We start from the raw sequence: 23,857 nt of genomic DNA on the forward strand, positions 1-23,857 counted from the left end.
ACAATATCTCTCTTTTATCCTATCTCCCAGTTGGTTATATACCCTGTGGTGTAGACCTCTACTCTACAATCAAAACAACACATCTCAGTAGAGCCCTTTATAGCAGAGTAGAGAGATGAGCAGAGTCATTTATAGAAAATTAGAGAGATTATCCCAGATACAAAGTTTCTACTAGATAGTACCTCCTGGTAGGTCTTCTCAATTGATCAGAGTCGTAGATCGGATGAGGACTGAAGAAGTTAGGGGACTCACGTAGATCTGAATCAACTTCCACACAGCCGCTCCAATTTGATCAATATCAATCAGATTTTAACACTAGCTATTGAAATGCATTGAAGAAGAGTGATTGGCATCCATCTTCTGTACGATTTTTGTCACATGACTTCTCTAGCGTTCTTCTAAGGTCTCGTGTCTACTTAGATGTTCCGCTACAACTCTCTCATTTGTGGCGATTGACAAGGTGGAATCGACTTTGAAAAGAAGAATAGATACATCGGTACACTGGTATGTCGTCACCAGCTTCAGTCTGATTTCGCCAACGCCCCGAGAGGTATACAGTATACCTTCAAGGTAGAGAAACTCGAGAGGAGCGAGAAGAGGGTATCTGTACAGTTAAAAAGCAGTAAATTGGGGAGTGAAGTACTAGCGAAGTCACTTGACAAAGGGAAAAGTCGTTGTTGCTGCTAGAGACTCAATTGTAGGATCTGGAGGTGGAATCTGTTGAGATGTTCAACCTACAGGAACACAGGTCTCAACTGCTGCGTCCACCGGGTGTTTATAAACGAAGAGGAATATGAGTTTGTGGATATCCAGGAAAAGTACAAATGTACATTGAATGTTCTGAAAACAATGGCAATCTCCGACGAGGATCTGCAAGTACAGTTGTGTAGTCATTCGTTGTGTAGTCATTCGTACATCTGGAAACACCCGAAATGGACCTCTCACAAGCCATGTTGTTGTCAATAGTTATTAAAACAGATTAACCGGTCTAATTATCAATTATATCCCAGTTTTTATCTTCATTGACTTGATTCTTGTCCTCTTTCAATGCACACTCGATAGTGAGACATGTCCAGATCATAGGTGCTGCACTACAACGTCTAGACCACCAAAAAGTAGCCAAGATGGACTGTGGAGTCATTAAATTTCTTTTTTCAACTCTTTGACCAACTTCTTCTTGTCTGCTCCTCAACTGTGATCCTTTTAACTGCACTTTAACTCCTCCAACAACTCCACCGATACCGCACCTACTACTACAACGAGCAGCAGAGTCTGCCCCAAGGTCTAAGAATAACGACCAACTCCAACATGACCTTCTTTGAGGGAGTTCGACGACTACCGACCCCTCTATAGATCACGTGTGATTGACAGAGACAGATGTCATAGGCATAAGTACATACTCCAAGTACACTGTAACGGCACAGTATCTGTAGATATTTTTGCGGTAGTAAGAACTTCGACATTTACACGTGACATGTATCATCAATGACAGCAGATACAACTCTCTCTACCATCAGAATACTCTCATATCCTGACAATGATGGTATTCCTCTTCAACTATAATCCCAACTAAATCTTGTACCAATACTTAATTATATTGTTAGCCCATCCCTTCCACTCCCTGCCTTCCAAAGTCCCTCAGGACAAGCTCAAAACTCACTACTCAAACGATATTCCCTTACAATCGCCACAAAACCCCCCCTTGAATTACTTTGATCTCTCATCTCTTTTTTCCCTCTTGCTCCCCTCCCTTCCACCCCCAGACTTCCCCAACTGCGAAGATCCAACCCAAAAAAAGCCATCACGTGACCCACAACATCCGGCCGATCATTTTGATATACTTTTAGCCCTCTTTCTGTTGTTTGTTTTCCGCTTTCCATGGATATCGGGTTTCTTTCGGTTGCTTGTTTACTTCTGGTTTGGCCCAGAGTCGCCGGTAGGGTAACTGCAGGGTAACTGATGAGCCGAAAAATGCACTTGAACGTGCACTTGAAGGTGCAATTTTGAGCGCTTAAATCAAATAAATATCAATTAAATATCAATTAAAAAAGAATTAAAAAAGAATTAAAAACAGAATTAAAAAAAGAATTAAAAAAATCATCAGCTGGACAAGATTACACAAAAAAGAGAGAATACGCAAGAAAAATTAGGAAATTCACCTCAATTATTCACGTAGTTTTGAATTCCTCTTTTCCAATTTCCCCCATTTTTTTCATATTTCCCCCATTTTTTTCATATTTCCCCCATTTTTTTCTTATTTTCTTTCAATGTATTTTATTTTATTTTTTTTAAATATATTTATTTTTCCGCCATTTTTGGTTCGTACCTAAACCTACACTATCGCCAACAAAGTTGAGCAAATGAAACATGATGTAATGGGGGGAAAAATGAGGGCTAAAAATGCAACAAAATTCGACAAAATTAAATACGCTTGCACAGCCTTGTGCAACGCCAAGGCCAAGGCTGAGGTGCCCCGCTGGACGGCGTGTCTCACGTGCTGCCACCAGATACATGGCTACTGTGGCGGGCCACATCGATAATGTCGCCCCTTACATGGCTCATGTGGTGCCCACTACCCAGCCTCCGTGGTGCCCTTATACCTACGACACAGGTGAGGTAATTTCCCAATGTGTTCAGGAGCATTCCCGAACAGAACAGAGGGGCTATTAGAGTTGGACGAGGGGGGGGGCCGAGAGCACCTTGAGGGTGTCAATAGGGGCAAATGTGGTCGAAAAAACCAACCTGCTTAGTAATATTACAGGCGGCTAAAGGTGCCAGGCCTTTTTAGCCGATTTTTTACCGAATAATAATTCACTGTTAAAAGGCTGAAATTCGTCAAACCTTATTTTCGCCACTTTAGCCGCCGTTTAGCGCCCGTTTAGATGGTATTTCATAATGGCATTATTGGTCTATAGATGCGCGGTGCAACGTCAAATTACGGTCTCAGCTAATGCGCGCAATCAGGAGAGCGTATTGCAGTGTCTGTGGGGGGGTGTTAGTGGTGAACTCGGCTTGTCACGACACTGGTGGCGTGATGTTCACCCGTGACATGGCCGGAGCCGTGGCGGGAACAGTGCCCGTGTGGTGCCCGCGACATGGGCGGCGCGGCCCGTTACATTTCCCGGGTGGTCACCACATGGGCGGTGTGGTGCCTACCACAATTGCCATGTGATTGGCGTTACTTTTGTTACCTTGTAACTTTTGTTACTGTTGTTATGGGCTAACTATCGGGGTGGGCAATCAGACACGTGATGGCTTGGTCTGTTGCCACGAGTTCATTCCGGTAAGACACGCATACCTTGGCCGCATACAGTTGTTGTCATTTCGGAAACGCACCACTTTGCACGAGGGCTGTGGGGAAAAGACAAAGTTGAGAAAAGAAATTCCGACGAAATCGGGCAAAATCCGCGGGGGTGTGGAGTGTGTGGGTGCAAAATGGCGCATAATTGTCGATATTTTGGCGGCTTTTTACCTCCCGTTTAAGAGCTGGTACTAGTGACGTTAGAGTTGATTGAAATGTCACGTCTGACACAGCCGAAAATTGCGAAAAATGCGAAAATGCGAAAATGCGAAAATTGCGAAAAATGCGAAAAATGCGAATAGGGGTATTGAAAAGAGAACCATTTTGAAGGGAATAATCTGAGGATTATGATAAAAAAAATCCGGCATTATCACCTGAATTAATACGAATATTACTTTATTATTCCCAAATATCCATCCGCCATCTGTCATTAACTTTCATTCATACTTTTACGAAACTTTAAAAAGTGCCAATATATGGGGCAAACTCTGTGGGGCACAGAATTCGGAGCCCAGAGAGTAATCCCAGGGCTGGTAGAAATAGGCATGGATTAGCCTTTTTGGCTTCTGAGACAAAAAAAAAAAAAAGAAAAAAAAGGGAAAAAGGGAAAAAAAGGGAAAAAAAGGGAAAAAAACAACTGGAGATGAGGGTTTGAGAATTTTGCTGGCGTCGGAAATGGGAGATATTGGCAGTGTTTGGAAGTCGATATGAGGATGGATTTCACTGGTAATATTTTCTTTGCTTTTTTGTGGGTTTTATTTGTATTTAGCTGGGGTTTTTTTACCTGCGATTTTCGCCCAATTTCTGCTATTGTCGCCCAATTTCCCTGATTATCCTCCCGAACTTCTCCAGTCCCATTTTTGCACTTTATTTATTTAGCATTTTCGGGGAATATTAGTTGCAAAATCGATATCTCCATGGCCAGGGCGTCGAAAAAAAAACCAAGACAACAGCCCGACGAGTCACGCCCCAACCTATCTGTCCACACTGGTTTTTACCCGGTAGAACCTCGCCTCGATGGTTTCGTCCATTTCCCCTGGACCAGTGACTTGGCCATGCACAAGGTTGCAGAGCAATAGGCGAGCGTTTTGCATCTGTCGAGCCCAACAGGAGCTGCCATAAACCGAGCAAGCGAGAGATTGGGCCGGAAAAATGGACATGGTTGATGTTTTTCCGTCGACTATTTTGCCCCGATTTTCGCCGATTTTCGCCGATTTTCGCCGCCCGTCCAACCCCCTGATTCCCCATCTCAACCCACAACCCACCGCCCGCCCACCTTCCCCCTGACCCATGACATCATCGAATCCCGTTTACATTATTTACATTGGCACCTTTAGACTTGTATTGTACGTCGACGTGAAGTGAAAGTTGCTGAGACCAAGTTTGCGTCTAAAGTTTGGGGCAAGACAGGAGGGGAAGGGCGTAGAAAGGGCGAGAGACGAGCGGTGCGAAATCCAAGACGATATTCGTGCTCTGTGCGACGAGCGCTACAAAACGGTGTGTTTTACCCAGCAATCCCGTCTCGTTTCCGCCCGTTAACCGGCCCTTTTTCTGTCAACCTAGTCTCAGCCTCGTGCGGAAAGTCTATAGTGGTTGGCTCAGCTCCCCGCGACCTGCCGCAACCAATATCACCGGGGAAAAGACAGTATATAAGCGCGGGGGGAGGGGTGTTTGGAGAGTGAAAATTTTGCAAAAATTGTCGTCTTTGCAAACCCACCGGCCGTTGATTTCCCGCTATTTTCCAGCGATAGTTGCCGTCGCTTTCGCCCCCCGTTCGCTTTTGGCGTGCATTTTCTTGAAAGTTTTCTAGCGACGTCAACGTCATCCAAAAAAAATCGGCGAAAATCGCCATAAATACAACCGCCATCAGAGGTAGCCATCCAGATTTCCCGCGGGTTTCTAGCGCCTCTCCCCGACCACCCCCATCGCCTTGTCGTGTCCGCTACGATGGGAACTCAAATTTTTGAAAAAAACTCTGCTGCTGCAACTTGTGCTACTCGACCCAGTGCACCCTACGGTTCCTCTCATCCACATCCCCACCACCACCACCACCAAACCCCCCACGCTCCCCCCTCGCCGCCACGGTCGCCGCCACACATGAAATCCGACGTGATGGAGTCTGAAGCCGACGACAAGGAAAAGTCCGACTTTTCGTCCAAGGCCGCCAAATTTGGAGCTTCGTTGCTGGGACGCAAAAAGCTGGCTGTGAACACCACCGCCAAGGAGGGAAAGTCCGCGGGGTCCGTGTCGCCACCGGTGGCCACGCCGGTGGACAAGATTGCGCCGCGGGTGAGCAACTCAAGCGTGCGGTCCTCCGGCGCGGGCGCTGCGTCTGCAGTGGCCCATGCTGCGTCTGCCGCCGTGCGACCGGTGACTGGAGCTGTAGGCTCGACGGCCGCCGCCAGTGAAGATTCGCCTCCCCCACCGCGCTGCGCGAATTGCTGCTGGTACGGGAGCTGCTCCGCCCCGCGGGTGTGCGATCCCATCGACCACCCCGGCCGCGCTGAACCGCTCTTCCGATCTCAACCCCCTCGCCGCTGCCCAGCCCCATCTGTGGACCCACAGCTGCCCCCTCGGGCCGCATTCCGCCCGCCGACTTGCGCGACGTGGGCTCGTCGGTGCGAAGCAGCAGCCGCGCATCCAGCAGCACCACCTCGCTCACACTGAAGGAGACGCCCAATGCAGGCGCCGCACCCACCTCTGGTGGAGTTTCGGCCGCCGCCAAAAAGGAGCCCACCAAGCGGTTCTTCGCCTACGACAACGGCACCCACGAGCATTGCCTCAAGGCCGCAAAACGTCACGAAAAGATTGGCAACATGATCAAGGATCTGCTGGGCGCCAAAAAGCTGCGAGATGAGGCCGTCTCTGCCGTGCCGCAGATTCTCGCTGGCGCCAACGCCCCCAACGGAGGTAACGGCGACCTGCCCCCCTCGCTCATGCACGGTTTCCTCAAGCAGATCAACGATCCCAACTCGCCGAACCCCCAGGTGCAACATGCCCACCCTGCACCCGAAAAGGACGGAAAGAACCCCTATGTTTGCAACCATCCGGCCACGACATCGGGCTCATTCCTGGAGAAGTACGGTCGCTGTCAGGAAGTGATTGGAAAGGGCGCCTTTGGCGTTGTGCGTATTTCACACAAGGCGGCTGATCGGAAAAGCGGCACTGCGGAGCAGCTGTATGCCGTTAAGGAGTTCAAGCGCCGGCCCAACGAGACGGAAAAGCACTACAACAAGCGGCTGACGTCCGAGTTCTGCATCTCGTCGTCGCTGCACCACCCGAACATCATCCACACGCTGGATTTGTTGCAGGACGCCAAGGGCGACTACTGCGAGGTGATGGAGTTTTGCTCTGGCGGCGACCTGTACACTTTGATTCTGTCTGCCGGCAAGCTCGAGTTCACCGAGGCCGACTGCTTCTTCAAGCAGATCATCCGGGGCGTCAACTATATGCACGACATGGGTGTGGCTCATCGGGATCTCAAGCCGGAAAATATTCTGCTGACGCTCAAGGGTACGGTCAAAATTACCGACTTTGGCAACGGCGAGTGTTTTCGAATGGCGTGGGAAAAGGAGGTGCATCTGAGTAACGGGCTGTGTGGCTCTGCTCCTTACATTGCCCCCGAGGAGTACCACGAGAAGGAGTTTGATCCGCGACCGGTCGACATTTGGGCCTGTGGAGTCATTTACATGGCGATGCGAACCGGCCGACATCTGTGGCGAACTGCCAACGCTGAGGAGGACGAGTTCTACACCCGGTATCTGCAGGGTCGAAAGGACGAGGATGGTTACGAGCCCATTGAGCATTTGAAGAGAGCGCGTTGTCGAAACGTGATTTATTCGATTCTGGACCCTGTTCCGAGTAGACGGATTACGGGCAAGCAGATTTTGAATAGTGAGTGGGGCCGGGAAATCAAGGTGTGTGAGGCGGGTGAGACGGGTCATTAAGAGCGGCACGAGTAGTGTAGCAGCTACACGTGCGCTTTTGATCCTATCACTTCTGTCAGATGACTGGATCTAACTAGTCTCGCTTCAGTGACACCGTTTGAGAATGTTCTGTTGTTGGTTGTTCATTGTTCAATTCTGTTCATGTTCTGCTGGTAGTAGTTAGCTCAAGCGCAGTCAGCGAGAAAGGGAAGCTGGCGTTTTTTATTGAAAAGCCGAAAGGCACGCATATAATTGGAATTAATCGCATATTTATCGGACTGTGGTCTTGGGTCCAGGAGTATTCTAGGGCCATGAGCTACCTTGGTCAGTAGCTGAGTCGGTGATGTAGACAGATGTCCAGGGGGTTCTCCCATTGATCTACTCTCAGTTGGACAGCCACTACAACTACACTTGTCCAACGATTTTCTCTACTAGCCAAACTTCACCAGCAGCGCGAACCAGTACAACTCCATCTGGAGAAGTCCTTTGAAGACTGTGGGCTCCATTTGCCTGTCAACCACCGGACTTCAGGCTTGTCTCTCGACGAGATGATGGAAGTACTCAAACGGTGCAAGTGTTTTATTGTACGAGTACACAAGTAGTTGGACCACATCAGTTTCAACAATTGCGAGCGCATGGCCAATTATTTCCCACTGTCACGCTACCCTCATTCTCTCCATCAAATTAGTCATTGCAACATCCAAAATGGCTCTCAGGGTCTTCCACAGAGGCGGTATCTACGGAGGAGAGGCAGTATCTACGGGGGAGAGACAGTATCTACGGAGGAGAGACAGTATCTACGGAGGAGAGACAGTATCTACGGAGGAGAGACAGTATCTACGGAGGAGAGACAGTATCTACGGAGGAGAGACAGTATCTACGGAGGAGAGACAGTATCTACGGAGGAGAGACAGTATCTACGGAGGAGAGACAGTATCTACGGAGGAGAGACAGTATCTACGGAGGAGAGACAGTATCTACGGAGGAGAGGCAGTATCTACGGGGGAGCTCCATCTCAAGTTCAAAGATGCGGCCAATCTCAGGTGACTGGGAGTATCCGGCAGGCGATCTATCTCTGGCCCGGCCAGCAATGACAAGAGAGTGTAACCGAGAAATCGACAATCTGATCCTCCAGGCCGCACATGGAACAGTCTCGATTGAAAAACCATGGCAACTCGTGAACTACCATTCTTCAATCTGTCAGTTCGCACTTGTAGGACTTCCGACTCACTACTTGGCCAATGGCAACTTTCAACTCGTCTCTCCTTAAGGCACTTGCATCCGACTTCTTCTCGCCAGGTTCTGGACAATTCAACATTGTAATCTGTAATCTGTATATCCTATCTTTAGTATCTATTCAATTAGCAGTAGCTAGTGACAACAAGTCACCATGTATTCGCTCTTCAATGCGATTTAAACAACCGTGCCAAAAGCACGCTTCTTCTGCGATCTCTCCTCGGCCTCCTTGGCCTCCACAGCGTCGATAAACTCCTTCTTATGATGCAGGTCCCAGTTTTGCTTGATGAACCGCAGACCGGCCAGGTTGTAGCCAATCTCGGACTTTTGACGAGCCAGGCACTTTCGAATGTTGTGTCGCACCTCCTCCAGCATGGGCTTGAGCTCCCGGGAAGCCACAATCTGCTTATGGTGAGTTCGAGTCACGAAAAAGAGAACCCGACACACAAGAGGAATAGACCACTCCTTGGCGGTCCAGATCTGGATGAACCGCACCAGCTTCATCACGTGGCTGAAGGGCAGCACCAGCAATGAGTCCTCCAGCTGCGCTGGCTTGATCTTCTCAACAACGTTGAGAACGTGTCGCTCGGCAGACAGCTTCAGCGTGGCGAGAATCACGTGACGGGGAGGGCAGGCCGCGTTGGGGTTGGTTGCCTGGGCAATCTTCCAGTTTTCGATCAGGTCCAGGTCCTCGGTTCCCATTTCCAGCGCCTCCATGAGCTTTTCTCCGCCCTTGAGCGTCTCTCCAGTCTGCATATGCACTTTATCCACGACCGCGTCTTCCTTGTCATCTTCGTCGAGCTCCTGGCCCTCTCCCTCGAGAGACACGGCGAGTGTGGACTCATACATTTCCTCGAGCTCCTTTTCTCGTTCTTCTTCGAGGAAGATTTCGTCATCGGACTCCATCCACACTCGGATACTCTTATCATGCGAACCGGAGACAATAAAGTCACCGGCAGACGACACGCAGAGGGCCCAGACCTCGCCGACGTGGCCCACCAGCCGCTGGATGCAGTCAAACTTGTCTCCGTCCCAGTACTTGACCAGCCTGTCTTTTCCTGCCGAAAAGAAGTTGTGAGACCCGGGTACAAACTTGACGCTCATGACCGAGTCGGCGTGTCCAAACAGAGACTTTCGACAGTCTCCAAAGTCCAGACCCCACAGCTTGATGTTCTTGTCGGCCGAACATGTGACGATGATGTTGGAATCGCTGGAAATGTCCATGGCCAAAACAGGCAGCTTGTGGCCGTACAAGTTGAGGTAGAACTTGAGCGAGTCGAAGAAAAAGACTTTAACAGTCGAGTCCAGCAGAGAGCAGGCAATGTACTTGTTATCTGACGATAGAGTGACGCACAGAACGTCGTCGGACAGCTCCAGAACACGGGTCTGCTTCAGCTTCAGCTTCTGAGTGGTCTCTCCAGTACCGGGAACGGTCTCCGAGGAAACAGCCAGCTCCCAGAAACACACCCGCTTATCAGATCCACCCGTAACCACGGTTTTGCCGTCACTGGAAACGTCACAAGACCACAGAGATCCCTCATGGGCATCTACAGTGTCAATGAGAGACGAGGAAGCAACATCAAACAGCTGGATCTGTCCAGACTTGGTTCCAACAATCACCAGCGAGTCTCCAGGCAGAAACTTGACACACAGAGCATACCCACAGTCCATGGACCGAATGCAGTTTGTGGTTCTGAGATTCCAGATTTTGAGCTGACCGTTGGAGGTGGAGGCCACCATCTTGTCATCAGAAGAAAGAGACAGAGCCCGAATGTCGGCGCGGTGGCCGCACAGATCGATCACGTGATCCCGGCTAAACTTGCCGTCCTCCAACTCGAGGGTGTAGTACTCCAGAGAGTTGTTTGTGAGCGCCACCAGCAGGCCTGCGGCGTCCTTGTTGGCGCCAGACACCGATTCTGATCCCGTCCACGTCACGTTTCTGATCTTGGCAGATGTCTTGAAGTTGACCACCTGCACCCAGATCTCGTTGACCGACTTCTCGTCGTACTCGTCTTCGTCAACAGTATCACCCTTCTTGACTCGACGTTTGATTTTCTTAGCAATAGATTTCTTGATCTCGGCCAAAGTTCGTCGTCGCCACAATTCCACAGTCTTATCGTTACCGGAAAAGATGACATGGCCGCCGTCCTTGGAAAACTCGATATCGATGCCTCGGTCGTTGGAAACCCGCTCCAGAGAACCGCGCTGAGAGAGCATCTCGCCGTCCTTGGCGTCCAAATCCACCTGCCAGACCTTGACCTCCTTTTCTCGCCCCACAGTCATGACGGTGTCGCTGTAAACGTCCATGGCCCACACCTCGGAGCCGCCCACCCGCGTCTCGATGCAGTCACGTGACTCCAGGTCCCAGATCTTGACCAAGCCGTCCTTGGCGCACGTGATGAGTTTCTTTTCGTCTAGGAACTTGACTCCCGTCACCTGGTCTCGGTGGGATCGCAGTCGAGACACGCCCACCTCTTCAACTAGGTCCCACAGAATCACGTTGGAGTCACGCGAGCCGGAAACAAGCCGGGTTCCACTTGCGTCAAACTCGAGACATGTGATTGAAGACTTGTGGCCCTTGAAGGTGGTCATTACCTGGCCAGATCGATAGTCAAACACCCGGATACTGCCGTCGGTGTATCCCGCAGCTAGCAGTTCGGAAAAATAGTTTGTCAGCACAGAAACAACCGGAGGAGACGCAGTTGCCACCGTGGCACCTGTTCCGACTGCCAGATCGCTGTCTGACAGCTTCTGAACACAGGTTCCGGCCTTGATGTCCCAGGCCAGAACTGTCTCTAGAGCCCCTGTCACGGCCCGTCCAGTACTGGAATTTGAATTTTTCAGCCACAGCGCATTGCTCGACGACACGACGCCAAACACGGCCTCGGCCTCGAATCGGTTGTATGATTTTACCATGGTGTGATGGGGTTGTAGATGTAGTGCAAATTGCAGTCGCCATGCATGCAAATAAAAATATTTTAGACTTCGCGTTAAGGTTTTTCAGTTTACAGTACAGATTATGACTATGAGCGCAACAGTACAACTGAGGAACCCCTTCTGCTTACATAAGTCACCATTTGCTAGGTTAAGTATAACTACAAAGACGTACACTTGCTATGGCGGTTGTCTCGTGTTCGTGATGTGATTATGGACAGTTAGTGACAATTATTGACAGAGTCAAGTGTCCAATAATTTAGTTTAGCCACGATAGGGTCTTTGTTGGGATATTACTTGACACTTGTGTTGTACTGTACATACATCCAAACTCCGGTAGGCAGAGGAGGACTGAACCTGCGGGACATGGGACGTTTCATGGTGTGCCTGAAGGCCGCTCGGGCTTACAGGTTCTTCCATGGCTCATCGCCGGCCCTTTGGGACTGCACCTTCCAGTTCTACAGCAGAACTCACAGTCTCACACAGGAAAAGCCACACCAGCGCGTCGACTGCCGCTTTCCGACAGGCCAAGCTTGGGGCTACGCAGCCTCCCCCACCATGCGAGACGCAATCAGAGCTTCTTTCGAGCTCAACAAGCCCCTCACCGCGGAACATGCCAACCCTCGAGAAGATCACGAGCCCTCTACAACAGACACAGTTAATCACAGAATCTGGGAACGAAACCAGGTGAACGTGAGAGCAGCAGAATCTTTCCGGGAAGCACACGTCGACATCGCAGCCGCGAGACGATACCATCCGGTCAGAATGGTGTCCACAGCGGAAATCGACCACCTCCGGTGGAGCATGGGACCACCAACTTACTCTAGAGAACTTCATGTTTCACAAGACCCCGTCTCCCGACTTGCCAAACTTCCCACACACCACTTGCACGACCGAAGAAGTGGACTCAACGAAGCCGACTACGGGGGCATCTCTGGACGACATGGTCTTGGCAGGAGGTAATGCATGAACCTTCGAAAAACACTACATCGCCGACGCCAACAAAGAACACAAGTTCTTTCAACCTCATGCGGATATCTCGACTTCCGCTCGTGAAAATGGAGGATACCCTGACGACCACGTTTTCACCAAGAAGAATCCAGGATGCGGGCTCTGTGATAAGGCCATCATTCAGGATCTGCACGAGCATATCTTCTGCAAGTGCGAAGTTCTTCTTTCCATGTTGACCAGGATGAAGATTCCGTCAGTGGACTCTCTAAAGGACTGGATCTTTACCGAGTCGAAATGTGGAGTAATCCCCCTCTTTCCCAGGGGCATTGTGAACAGTGGACGCCCCCCGGAAACATTCAAACAAGTCCCAAGACACGCAAATATCTGCGGGAAATTGGCTTATGGGATCTGAAAAATGGAGAGATCCTTCCGGTAACTCAGGGAACGACCGCCACCCTGGGAAATGTCCAACAGGGGTTTGCTTTCAATTCCTGAAGGAAGCCCAGATGTGTTTCTACGATGGACAAACCCCCAGCACTTCACGGATGAGCGAGAGTAAGACACAGTAGCAAAGCGTAAAAGGCGGCCGAGGGCCACCGAGAGAACAGCGTAGCAGGGCGCGTAGTCACCACAGGGGACGCAGAACCAAACCAATGACGAAGAAGAACCACAAGGAGAAGTTTTCAAAGGCAATGCAAATGAAGAGGGCAATGGAAGGATTGAGATTAGAGAACTGGAGACTGGAGTGGCGTTTTCCCGATGAACGCGAACAAACACCTGAACCGCTCTTCCGATCTCGCCTCGAGACTGCCCATTGTTCAGTATTTAGTTGGCATTACCAACTAACTTTAGAAATTAGTTGGGGACTTCTCAATAGCTTCATGTAGAGAAACCCATCATATTCGTGTAAGCGTACATTCATTTCAAAGGTTATTCTTTCACGGCAAAGTTATAAATTAAATTAAATGTATATGCAAAAAAAAAAAAAAAAAACTGTACGGAATGTACTGTTCTATAGTGGTACTCCATCACTGACATATTTCTAAATGCATTACGTCTACTGGTACAGTACAATTACACTCGTTAGCCTTACAAGCCCAGGTCCAGAACAATCTTCTTGCCCTTCTTGGTGGTCTTGAGAGTGTTGGGGTTCTCGGGCTCCTCGTAGGGCGAATGCAGAGACGCAGCCCCCCACTGGCCCGGGGGAACCACGGGGTTCACTCGTCCGTACTTTTTGGGAGCGGCCTTGGGAAGAGCCGGAAAGTCGGCCTCGTTGCGCACAATTTTCTTGGTGGTCTTGGGAGCAGGAGCGCCCCACGAAGCCAACGAAGAAGAAGACGCGCCGGGCGACGAAATCGACAGTCCGTTCATACGGCCTGCAAGGTTAGTAGATGAAGAAGCACGCGACGAAGAGGTACTTGCTGACCGCGACGACGATGCTGAAGATCCACCCCCGAGAGCAGGGAAAGCGGACTCGCTGCGGGTATCCATTCTGCCCGAGGCTCTACCAGAAGAAGAACCAGCAGAAGATGCAGACCATGCCGAGTTGATCATGGGTTTGTTTTTGGGAACGAGCCGCAGTGTGGGAGCCGTCTTGCTCTTCTTGTGTTCGTCCCATGCAATTCGCAGCTTATGTTTGACACCCGAGTTTTGCATCAGGCCCGCCACCTCTTCGATCAGCAGCTCCAGGTCCGACGTCGATGTGCCCTGGAAAAGCGTCACGTAGCCAAACACCAGCTTCTTGCCGTCAATCTGATACCTGAGAAACTTGTTGGTCATCTCCTCAAACTCATCGAACTTGGACATGCTGTAACCGAGGTAGTTGCGGGCCCGCTCGTTGAGCCGTCGCATCTGCAGCTGCTGCGAAGTGGGGGCTGCAGGAGCAGAGGGAGTCGAGCTGCCTGACCGACTGCTTCCAGCGGCAGAAGAGCCTCCGAGAGCAGGGAAATCAGTTGCCGAAAACGCCGGGCCTGTTCGCTCAACCACAGTCGGCTGCTGCTGGTTGCGTTGCTGTTGCTGCTGGGGAGCAGGCTGGGAAATGGTGCTCAGCTCTCCTCCAAAGCCTCGGCGTCGATTGTTACCGCTTCGAACAGGCTCAAAGGCAACGTCAATGTTTCGCGATGCCTTGCCTGCGTACAAATTAGGATGCTGTTCAATCTGGTGCGCCTTGAGATCAATGTCATTGTCAAAGGCCACAAACTTGGCGTCCAGACATGACTGCACAGTACACACGTAATGCTCGTCCTTGAAGTGTTCAAACAGATGTTCGTAGTTGCGGAAGTACCGCGGCTGAAACTCCGGGTTGCCACGGTTCAGCTTCTCGCACATGTGGCACTTTTCGTGCTTGTCTCGCATGTGTTTGAACAGATGATCGCCGTCGTAGAATCGCTCACGGCAGAACTTGCACTCGGGATGGCCAGAAAAACCAATCTCCTGGGCCATACCGCGCTGCATGTGGTCGGTGAGCTGCTTAGTGCCGTAGAGCCGCCGCTCAATGGGGAACTGCTTCTTGTGGACAAAACAGAGGTTGCAGACCTGCTTGTGGTGGGCGTCCCGCACGTGATCCTTGAAGTGCTGCGCGTTATTGAGCTGCGACTTGCAGATCGGACACTTGTGTTTCAGCAGCAGTAGCGAGTCGTTCTTGATGGGCTCACTCTCAAACTTCATGTGGAACTCATCGGAGCTGGCCTTGAGATCCAGCACGCTGTACTCCTCAAACCGCTTGTCGGCCGAGTTGGCAATCACCACGTAATCGTGTTCACTTCGGCAGAACTCGCACTTTCGGCTGCCAAACAGCGCCTCTCGTCGTAAGGGACATTTGTGGCACATGACGTTGTTGCACTGTGTGATCGCGTAGTACTTGACTTTTTCCGCGCAAATGTGGCAAAGGTCCGCGTCGTCATCATCCTCGTTCTCCTCCTTGCGCTCCTCCGAGTCGTCGTCCTCCGAGTCTCCTTCCTCCTTGTCTCTATTCGGCTTTTCGTCTCCCTTTTCTCTTTCTCGTCTCGGTCGTGATTTGCCACCTCGGTTGCCCCGCTTTTTGCCGGGCTGTAGAGCAGAAGATACGCCCGTGGGCTTGGGCTTGGCCTCCAGTTTTCCGGTCTCGACTCGCATCTTGTGTCGTGGCGTACAACAGGTCTAAAAAGATAGATCGCAAAAAAGTTGGTGATGATTTTTTGGAGGTGGAAGTTTATTAGTTAGGTGGGACAACTGCCTGGACCAGTGGCCAAGACGCCTTGATCGAGGGGTTCCTGTGGAGCTAGAGAGACGGAAAACGGGGGAATCAACTCGCACAGACGAGACAAATCGATTTCTTGTCTTAAATCCTCGCTGGCACCAATACTAGTCAACATAAACAACCCCCTCCCCACTTGTTTGTCATAGATGCATTTCACAGGCGCCAGCAAGACTAAAAATCACGGGCCAGAAGCGAAAAACTGGGAGAAAAATCCAGGGCTGGCCACGTGACCAAACCCTTGGGATCGCGTCAGTGGCCAATCTTCTTCCACGAACCAGGTCTTCCGAGTTACCCTGATCTGGTCGCAAAGATTCATCGAGTTGGGGGGTGTTATATTGCCTAATCGGGAAGGTGTAACAGAGTGGCAGATCGGAGATGTGGGTGGAGAGCGGAGGTACAAGTGCTTGTACTGTAAAATCGGGGCACGTGATGATGGACAGGTTTGTCACGTGATTTTATTCAAAAAAGAACGAATTTGACATGTTTTGACACCTGTACAAGGGTATATGGTGTCAGGTTTGATAGTGCAATTAGGGGAATGATTCCAGGGTCCAGAAACGGGACCAAAATCATCACGTGCAAGTACAAGCCAGAAAGCAGCCAAATCCTTACATTTATTCGGGCGGGAGCATCATGAAAATGTTTTCAGATTCCGTATATCTGCTCTGGAGAGCCCGCTGTGATGTCATTTGTAGTGATAAAAAAAAGGCACCTAGGGCCAACAATAGCCATTTTTATGTGAATGAATCTTTCTTGGATGTGAGAGGGGCCGATTCGGCAGAAAAAACCAGATCAACTGTTGTTCTACAAGCTGCTCGGTAATGTATTGTCTGCGGCTCCGGACTCAATGCTCTTCAAGTTGCTTCAACAATCAACTACAGTAAGATCCATCTCGGGTTCCTGCTACTTCACCGAATTATAGAAGCCCATTAGTCGAGCAGGGTCTTTTCAAGGGGCTATTATTGTAGTAACTCGGACCAGATCTCGGTCAACAACTAGCATGTCCAATCTGCAACTAGTCTCGCCAAAAGCAATTCTGTCCAACGATGAGGTGATACAATATGTACTTGAATGAAATAAAAAGATTCCTCCCTATCCATAGACATGACAGACTCTACGGACTCCCTTCAAACCGCGCTATGTTGCTACAGTACACAACAGAACTGTGCCGACTTTTTTCTCAACTCGTCATCATCCAATCAAACCTGTTGACAGAGAGAATTACAAACTCTTCTTCTCGAAATCCTATCCAGTGGTTCCGTGTAACTCTTAGTGGTATTAGCATTGATACGGCTGCTTCCACACCCTATGGCGATCTCTGAACCTCCCCGGAATCTCGGCCCCACGTGCAACTAAGCTCTGGTTAATTAGCGGGGCCCGAGAGAAGTCCGATTTCAGTTGAATTGGAGGCTGGTCGGGGAGACCGTGTATGAAGGACCAACCAGATGTAGACCCTTTCTCATATCTGTTTTCCTCGCCAAGACCAACAGCCAAGACCAACATACATAATCGCACCTGAAGCATGCATTGGCATCACGATAAGGGAGTTATCCGAACAATAGACATGATTTAACCCTCCTTTGGACTGTCCTGCAGCCAAACCAATTCCACGGGCGTTCCAGGAAAGTGTTTCTCGGCCAAACGAGCGGCTCAGACCTGGCAACATAAGATGCCAACTCCATTCACTCTCTCTCGTCCAACCAACAATGGTCAACATCGTCCAACTCACCACAGGTCTTTTGGCAGCCTCTGGGCTAGCCAAGCGAGCAGACAACTCGTCTCATCAAATCCAGGTCCCGGACATTGGCAACGAGGCTCTCCTAGAGTGGGGATTCCAGGAGGCCCAGAAGATCTTCAACACCTCGGCTTCCAACTGCACAAAGTGCCAACAGGGTATCAATCTCGGCAAATACATCACCCTCAAGGCCCCCACAGTCACCCCAAACCTCATGGTGAAGCTCTGCAACTTCTACAAGTGGCAGGACGACTGCGACTCCTACCAGGGAGCCAGCATCACCAGAGGCAACCAGGGCAAACATCTGGCCCAGGTCTTTACTCTGATGGACGCCTTTGGACTCGATGGCCAAGCTCTATGCAACGGATTCGCTCCACTTACCTGCGATCGTGTCCAGGTGCCGGTTCCGGACTTGTCTTCCTGGTGGCCAGAGAAGCCCAAAAACCCAAAGAAAATCGAATCGTCCTACAACGAGACCTTCAACGTGCTGCACATCTCCGACTTCCATCTAGATCTCAGATACACGCCCGGACAAGAGGCCTGGTGCGACGACTACATGTGCTGCACAGTCGAGTCCCATAACGAGGCGGCTATAGCTGCTGGTCTCAATCGGACCGTCTTGCCGGCCCAAAAACTCGGCTCGTACCATTGTGACTCGCCCGAGGCACTCGTTGAAGACTCCATGAAGTCTGTGGGTGCCATGTCGCTCGCCCGAGACTTTGAATTTGGACTCTTCACTGGCGACATGGTGTCGCACGATCTCGAAGACTGGCTCTCCTTCGCTCACTCCTACCAGTCGGAAGAAGAATGCTACTACCTGATGAAAAAGTACATGGGCGACATTCCCGTCTATCCGACTTTTGGCAACCACGACTCGTATCCTTATGGGCAGGTGGCCCAGAACTCCTCTGGTTTTGCCGGCGACTTTTCCTGGAACGCTGAACTGTCGGCCAAAATGTGGAAGGACTTTGGGTGGATCAATGAGACCACCGAGGCCCAGGCCGAACATACCTACGGGTCTTTTGCAGTCACTACCAAACGTGGCCTGAGAGTCATTTCGCTTGACTCGAATCTGTGGTACTCAGGAAACTACTACAACTTCTGGAACATCACCGACCCCGACCCATCTGGCCTGTTCCACTGGCTGGTGGACGAGCTTCTTTTGTGCGAGAAACTCGGACAAAAGGCCTGGATCATGGCTCATATTCCCGCTCAGGACTTGGGGGCAACGGGATGGAACTCGGAGGTGTTCAGACAAGTGATCAGACGCTTTTCTCCCCATGTTATTGCCGCCACCTTCTTTGGACACACCCATGCCGACCAGTTCAACCTCTTCTACGAAAAAGACAATGTATGGACAGAGGAGAGTGCTCTAGCGGTTGGCTGGATCACCCAGTCGGTGACCCCCGTCGACCTCTACAACCCAGCCTGGAGATACTACGAGGTGGACACCAAGACGTTTGAGATTATGGACTCCCGAAACTACTATTCTCCCCTCAACGAGACGTACGACTACGACCTTGCCAAGTCCAAGAATCACACAGTAGCCAACAACTACACTGTGGCGGTCTATGAGCCCCAGACTCCTCGGCACTTGACCTGGAGATGGGAGTACTCTGCCCGAGACTCCTACGACTTAAACGGCACCTGGCCTAAGGATGCTCCTCTCAACGCCACCTTTTGGCACCGAGCAGCCAAGGCGATTCTGGAAAACCCGGAGCAGAACCAGCTGTATTGGGATCACTACTACCGAAAGTCCCCGTATACCCCAAACGAGTGTGATCAAGAGTGTCTGCTGGATGCGTTTTGTTCGTTTGTGACGAGCTCGTTGGATGAGAGATTTGCGTGTTTGCAGTCCAAAAATATGACTCAATTGTGAGGATACGGCACCTCAGGATATATTATTATTGAATAGCAACTGTTACCTACCCGAGACTACTATACTTGAAGCGTACATACCAGTCCCCTGGCCCTTCTTTCCGATGTAAGTGCAAGTGAGAGAGCAGATTCATTGCATGTAGCCAGTGGTAGAGCATTACTGTAGATAGTATTATCAGACCAAGAAGTTCTCACACAGCAGCACAGGGAGAGACACAGCCACTACGTCTCAAGGTAGAGTCATCTTCACATCCGCCATCTTGCTCGGAGCCAGCTGTAAATAGCTTGTGGAGTTCCAAAAATGGTCCATGTGGTGTCAAAGAAAGTGGTACCAATATTATTCCGCGACCATGACGGTTATAATGGTACTACTATTAATTCTCTGGCATCGCACCAATGGCAGGATCAAGATAGAGTCCTTGTGTTTACGATACTACATCGGAAGGGGGTGAAAACCCCTGTATTCCGGCAAGTCCAACTGTCGACTGGTGTTACTTCTGATCCAGATGTCACCTTGTGTTTCTGCCAGCCATATAGATTAACAGAAGACCACTGGGTCTGAGGAGAACCGGGGGGTTTGGTGAGTGCAATGTCAACTATACCCTAGCATTTAGTGAGTTTATTAGTTGAAGCCGAGTAATGGTTTTGAATCCAGTTAACACTGAGCATTACGTAATCTTCAGTATGAGAGCTCCAATTACGAAAATAACGAAACTTTTGTACTGCAATTATGGCACGAAGAACACGAATATATGCTTAGTTTTTCTCTCAGAGTCGCCAAAGAGGAGTTGCGGCGAAGTCAAGCTGCAGAATCACACCTGAAAACAGGTTTCTGGTTTCAAACCAAGTCCCAGTATTGCACCCAGCTCAATTCCAACACTAAAGAATCCAGATCAACGTCCACAATAAGACCAACTCGGATCCAGATTTTTACCATCTTACTAATCCGGCTTTTCTTAACAAAATGCACTTTTTTGATTTCTTCTCTGACATCTCGTTCGAGAGATGGTCCTAGGTAATTAGAGACTACGTAATTAGCTGCGTGAGACTAAGTGATACCAAGTAATTTACTACACGAGACTAAGTAATTTCCTTAAATGATCCAAGTAATTAGTTGAAATGTGACCAACATCCACAGTGATCTTCACAGTGTGCGCTACAGAAATCGACACTTGTCTCCAACAGTAATTACTTTTAATGCCCGACCTCGAAGATACATGAACCTGAAACAACACATGACCCGACAATAGACTCCGCCCTGGCGCTCACTTTCAGTTGCTTCGAAAAGACATGCCCAACCAGACTGAGCCAAACCAAACTGAGCCAAACCAAACTGAGCCAAACCAAACATCGAGAGCCCGCCATGACTCCCGAAAAATACACCGGCAGCCGATATCGTAGAGTCACGTGACCGACACAAACGCCCCGACAGTGCCTGACTGGCTTGGTGGTCCGACGACACTCGTCTTCTTCTCCGCTTCTGTACTGCCCCCTTTGCTCATGTCGCTGTGCGCCGATCTGCTTGGCCTGCATATTTCGAGGTGGGCGCGCGGTTAACTAAAATTACGACCCGAAGTGGGGCGTTATAAAGGGGGTTAAATGGGGAGTTTTCTGGAGAAAAATCCAATCAAATTACCCTCCCAGCTTCCAGCTTCTCCCTGATATGTCCATATTGTCAATACGACCCTTGTAGCTGTCGTTATCACAGCCGTTAGTGCCTTCAGATTAAGTGCCCCTCCAAACTCTATGCAGCTCGGTGCAGGTGGTACCTGAAATATGCCGTTAGTAACTATTAGTGAGGCTTCGGGAGTGGTTGTCTCGGTTGTCTCATTCAGACTCGTTGTGTTGTATCTATATCTATATAAACACTCTTGTCCCTCAATCCCACTGCCATCTTTTGCTAAACTTGCCGCCAATATGAAACTCATCTCCCTCATCACCGTCGCTACCACCGCTCTGGCGGCTGTCGGAGACAAGTACAAGCTGACCTATACCAGATCAGACGCCCAATCGGTCGAATCTCTGCCCGTCACCTACCAAGATGACCTGATCACCGCCTCCACCGACGGCGAACCCATCACCATCACCGAGGGCGAGGGCAACACCTTCTCTGTTAACGACATGCCCATCGCCTATCTGGAGCTGCAGGCTTTGTTCTGGACCGGCGACTACGGCTACAAGCTCCAGGGCTCGGTCTTTGACATTGCCGCCGATGGAACCTTTGAGCTGAGAGACGGCCCCAAGGAGTACTACTATTGCACTCCTCACCCTGAGCGAAACGTCATCTACGTCATCAACAGCCCCGACTACTCCAAGTGTCGGTTCAAGCGTACCATCAAGTTCCACGCTGAAAAGATCTAAGTGGTAATCGACCGACTAACCATTTTTAGCTGACAAACACTTGCTAACTCCTATAACGAATGAATGACTAACTTGGCATATTGTTACCAAGTATTACTTGGGATATAGTTGAGTGTAACCATTGCTAAGAATCCAAACTGGAGCTTCTAAAGGTCTGGGAGTCGCCGTATGTGTTCATATCGAAATCAAAGAAATCATAATCGCAACAGAATTCAAAATCAAGCAGATTAATATCCATTATTGTACTCGGATCGTGACATATCTGATATGATCTCGGATATGATCTCTGACTGTTTACTGGGAGATTTGTTGAAGATTTGTTGAGGTTATCTGAAAAGTAGACAATAGAGACAAAATGACGATATCAAGAACTGAATCGGGCCGAAATACTCGGTATCATTCCCTTCAGCAGTAACTGTATTGCTCTATCAATGCGACGAGATACCTCCACAATTAATACTGTATACGCTCTACCACTCATATCTCCAATGCTAAAATATATTCATGCCCAGGACCTCTGTGCACTGCTATGCAGCACAGTGTTGTCGATTGAATTGGTCGTGTCTGGTCCCTGATGCTCTGTGTCTCGCTGACTAGTCCTTCCATCCAGACCTCGTCATTATCTGATAGGCAACAAGTTCTGCTCTCTCACACCCTGCCGACACAAGGGACACTCGGGCTTCTCTCTCACCCATTCGGAAATACAGTCCCAACAGAAAAAGTGTCCACATGGCGTACATGCCGGCGCACTAATGTATGACAGACACAGAGTGCACGCTCTGGACGCCTCAGGAATGAACTTGAGCTGTCGAGGGTCCTCCAGATCGATCTTGTCTTCCGTCTCCCCTTCTGTATCCTCAATGAACGGAATTGACGACTTCTTTTTCGGCACAACCGCTTCCTTTTCATCTTCCTTCTCCCCTGCCTCTTTCTCCACGCTCTTTTCCAGCAGCGCTCCGAGGTACTCTCTTCCCGTCTGCACAAATGACGTGGCAAACCGGGCGAAAATCAGCAGACCGAGCATCTCGTAACCGATTCGAGGCTCATTCTTGTCCAGTCGGTGTCCAAATACATAACGCATGCCCCAGATCCGCTTACTGAGCTGGTAGTACGAGCCGTAGACGTAGAAAATCGCCAAGTGGATCGCGGTAAACCCCTCCAGCGCCGTGAACTTGTCAAACTTGTTCACAAACGTCTTGATGACCCGCTCCTTCCATGTTTCCGGGCTGGGCACAGGCTCATCTTCGTCGTACTCCACCAGATGGGGATACTCGCGCATCAGTTTGGCGCGCAACTTGCCCATGTAGCGCACAAACAGGTATGGAAACAGAGTGTTGGAAAGCACGTAGCCAAACCGTCTCACCACCCCCGGTAGAGCTGTTCGGTCTCTGATAGTGTACATGAGATTGGTGTACTCTTCTCCGAGAGTCTTGGAGCCCACAAGCGTACACAAACCGAGATATGCAAACTTGGACGCCGTCTCCAGCTCCTCCTTGTACTGGTGGATAAATCGTACTCCCTTCCATTTCTGCAGAAACGTGACGAGATGCTGTTCAAGCACGGACTCAAAGTAGTGGTCTTTCTGGTTGGCTCGGATGATTTCTGCGGCCCCAGCGTAAGGCAGGCGTTCCGTCCGGATCGGTTTGGGTCGGATCGGCTTTTTGATTGTCGTATTGTCGCTCATGTTGGACCTGGTGTGTAGTTGTAGTGTCAGATCAGATTCACCAGCGAATGCATGTGAACTTCCCCACATTTTGAGCCGAGGCAGATTTGGGTTGCTTAGTAAGCAGACGTGGCGTTGCAAGTAGATGTGGCAAATGGGGACGAAGATTCCGAGGGGATATCATAGTTCCAAGGGGATGTCATCATTTGCCAGCTTTCGCCGCCACTTTTGACGAGTTTTTGTGGGTCAAATAAGTTTAGTTGAACTTTTCAAATTTCAGTTGGCATTTTGTTAATAGAAAGGGTGCCGGTGCTGGGGGGTTCATTCCTCGGGTTGCAGATATCCTATCTGTCTTAGGGGTATCTCTTTCAATCGACAAGATGTAGTTGGGTAACAATTATTTATTAATATTCTCTCCATCCAGTACAGTACTAACATCTTGACATCTCAGCACAAGTGCATCTTCCCAAGTGTTTGTTGGAGAGGTTGTTGGGTATTACTTAGGAAACAGAACACAGTACGTGGAGATCTTGGATACATCGTACATGGAGGTTATCCATAAAAAAGACCCTCCAGGACTAGTTACAATGCCGTTAGATGAGGAAATCCACAACCCTGATTCACTATGAACATA

General features: G+C 49.9%; 8 protein-coding genes across 8 annotated transcripts; 5 read left to right on the top strand and 3 right to left on the bottom strand.

The window, feature by feature from the left end:
* Positions 1-6,117: 6,117 nt before the first annotated feature.
* YALI1_C01244g (uncharacterized protein) lies at positions 6,118-7,248 on the top strand (the record flags this gene model as incomplete). The annotated part of the gene is made up of 1 exon (XM_501305.3): positions 6,118-7,248. One exon carries the CDS (start codon positions 6,118-6,120, stop codon positions 7,246-7,248), a length of 1,131 nt encoding a protein of 376 aa, XP_501305.3.
* A 614-nt stretch (positions 7,249-7,862) lies between these two features.
* YALI1_C01262g (uncharacterized protein) lies at positions 7,863-8,321 on the top strand (the record flags this gene model as incomplete). Its single annotated transcript, XM_068282164.1, has 1 exon — positions 7,863-8,321. One exon carries the CDS (start codon positions 7,863-7,865, stop codon positions 8,319-8,321), a length of 459 nt encoding a protein of 152 aa, XP_068138265.1.
* Positions 8,322-8,640: 319 nt separating this feature from the next.
* Positions 8,641-11,379, bottom strand: YALI1_C01297g (uncharacterized protein; the record flags this gene model as incomplete). The annotated part of the gene is made up of 1 exon (XM_501306.3): positions 8,641-11,379. The coding sequence occupies one exon, from the start codon at positions 11,377-11,379 to the stop codon at positions 8,641-8,643; it is 2,739 nt and encodes a 912-aa protein (XP_501306.3).
* Positions 11,380-11,763: 384 nt separating this feature from the next.
* Positions 11,764-12,360, top strand: YALI1_C01301t (uncharacterized protein; the record flags this gene model as incomplete). Its single annotated transcript, XM_068282165.1, has 1 exon — positions 11,764-12,360. The coding sequence occupies one exon, from the start codon at positions 11,764-11,766 to the stop codon at positions 12,358-12,360; it is 597 nt and encodes a 198-aa protein (XP_068138266.1).
* Positions 12,361-13,437: 1,077 nt separating this feature from the next.
* YALI1_C01338g (uncharacterized protein) lies at positions 13,438-15,462 on the bottom strand (the record flags this gene model as incomplete). Its single annotated transcript, XM_501308.3, has 1 exon — positions 13,438-15,462. The coding sequence occupies one exon, from the start codon at positions 15,460-15,462 to the stop codon at positions 13,438-13,440; it is 2,025 nt and encodes a 674-aa protein (XP_501308.3).
* Positions 15,463-17,292: 1,830 nt separating this feature from the next.
* Positions 17,293-19,200, top strand: YALI1_C01356g (uncharacterized protein; the record flags this gene model as incomplete). Its single annotated transcript, XM_501309.3, has 1 exon — positions 17,293-19,200. One exon carries the CDS (start codon positions 17,293-17,295, stop codon positions 19,198-19,200), a length of 1,908 nt encoding a protein of 635 aa, XP_501309.3.
* Positions 19,201-20,975: 1,775 nt separating this feature from the next.
* YALI1_C01393g (uncharacterized protein) lies at positions 20,976-21,560 on the top strand (the record flags this gene model as incomplete). The annotated part of the gene is made up of 1 exon (XM_501310.4): positions 20,976-21,560. One exon carries the CDS (start codon positions 20,976-20,978, stop codon positions 21,558-21,560), a length of 585 nt encoding a protein of 194 aa, XP_501310.4.
* A 619-nt stretch (positions 21,561-22,179) lies between these two features.
* Positions 22,180-23,313, bottom strand: YALI1_C01416g (uncharacterized protein; the record flags this gene model as incomplete). Its single annotated transcript, XM_501311.3, has 1 exon — positions 22,180-23,313. The coding sequence occupies one exon, from the start codon at positions 23,311-23,313 to the stop codon at positions 22,180-22,182; it is 1,134 nt and encodes a 377-aa protein (XP_501311.3).
* Between the last annotated feature and the right edge of the window lie 544 nt (positions 23,314-23,857).

Source organism: Yarrowia lipolytica, chromosome 1C (assembly GCF_001761485.1).
Source record: "Yarrowia lipolytica chromosome 1C, complete sequence".
Lineage (NCBI taxonomy): Eukaryota > Fungi > Ascomycota > Dipodascomycetes > Dipodascales > Yarrowia > Yarrowia lipolytica.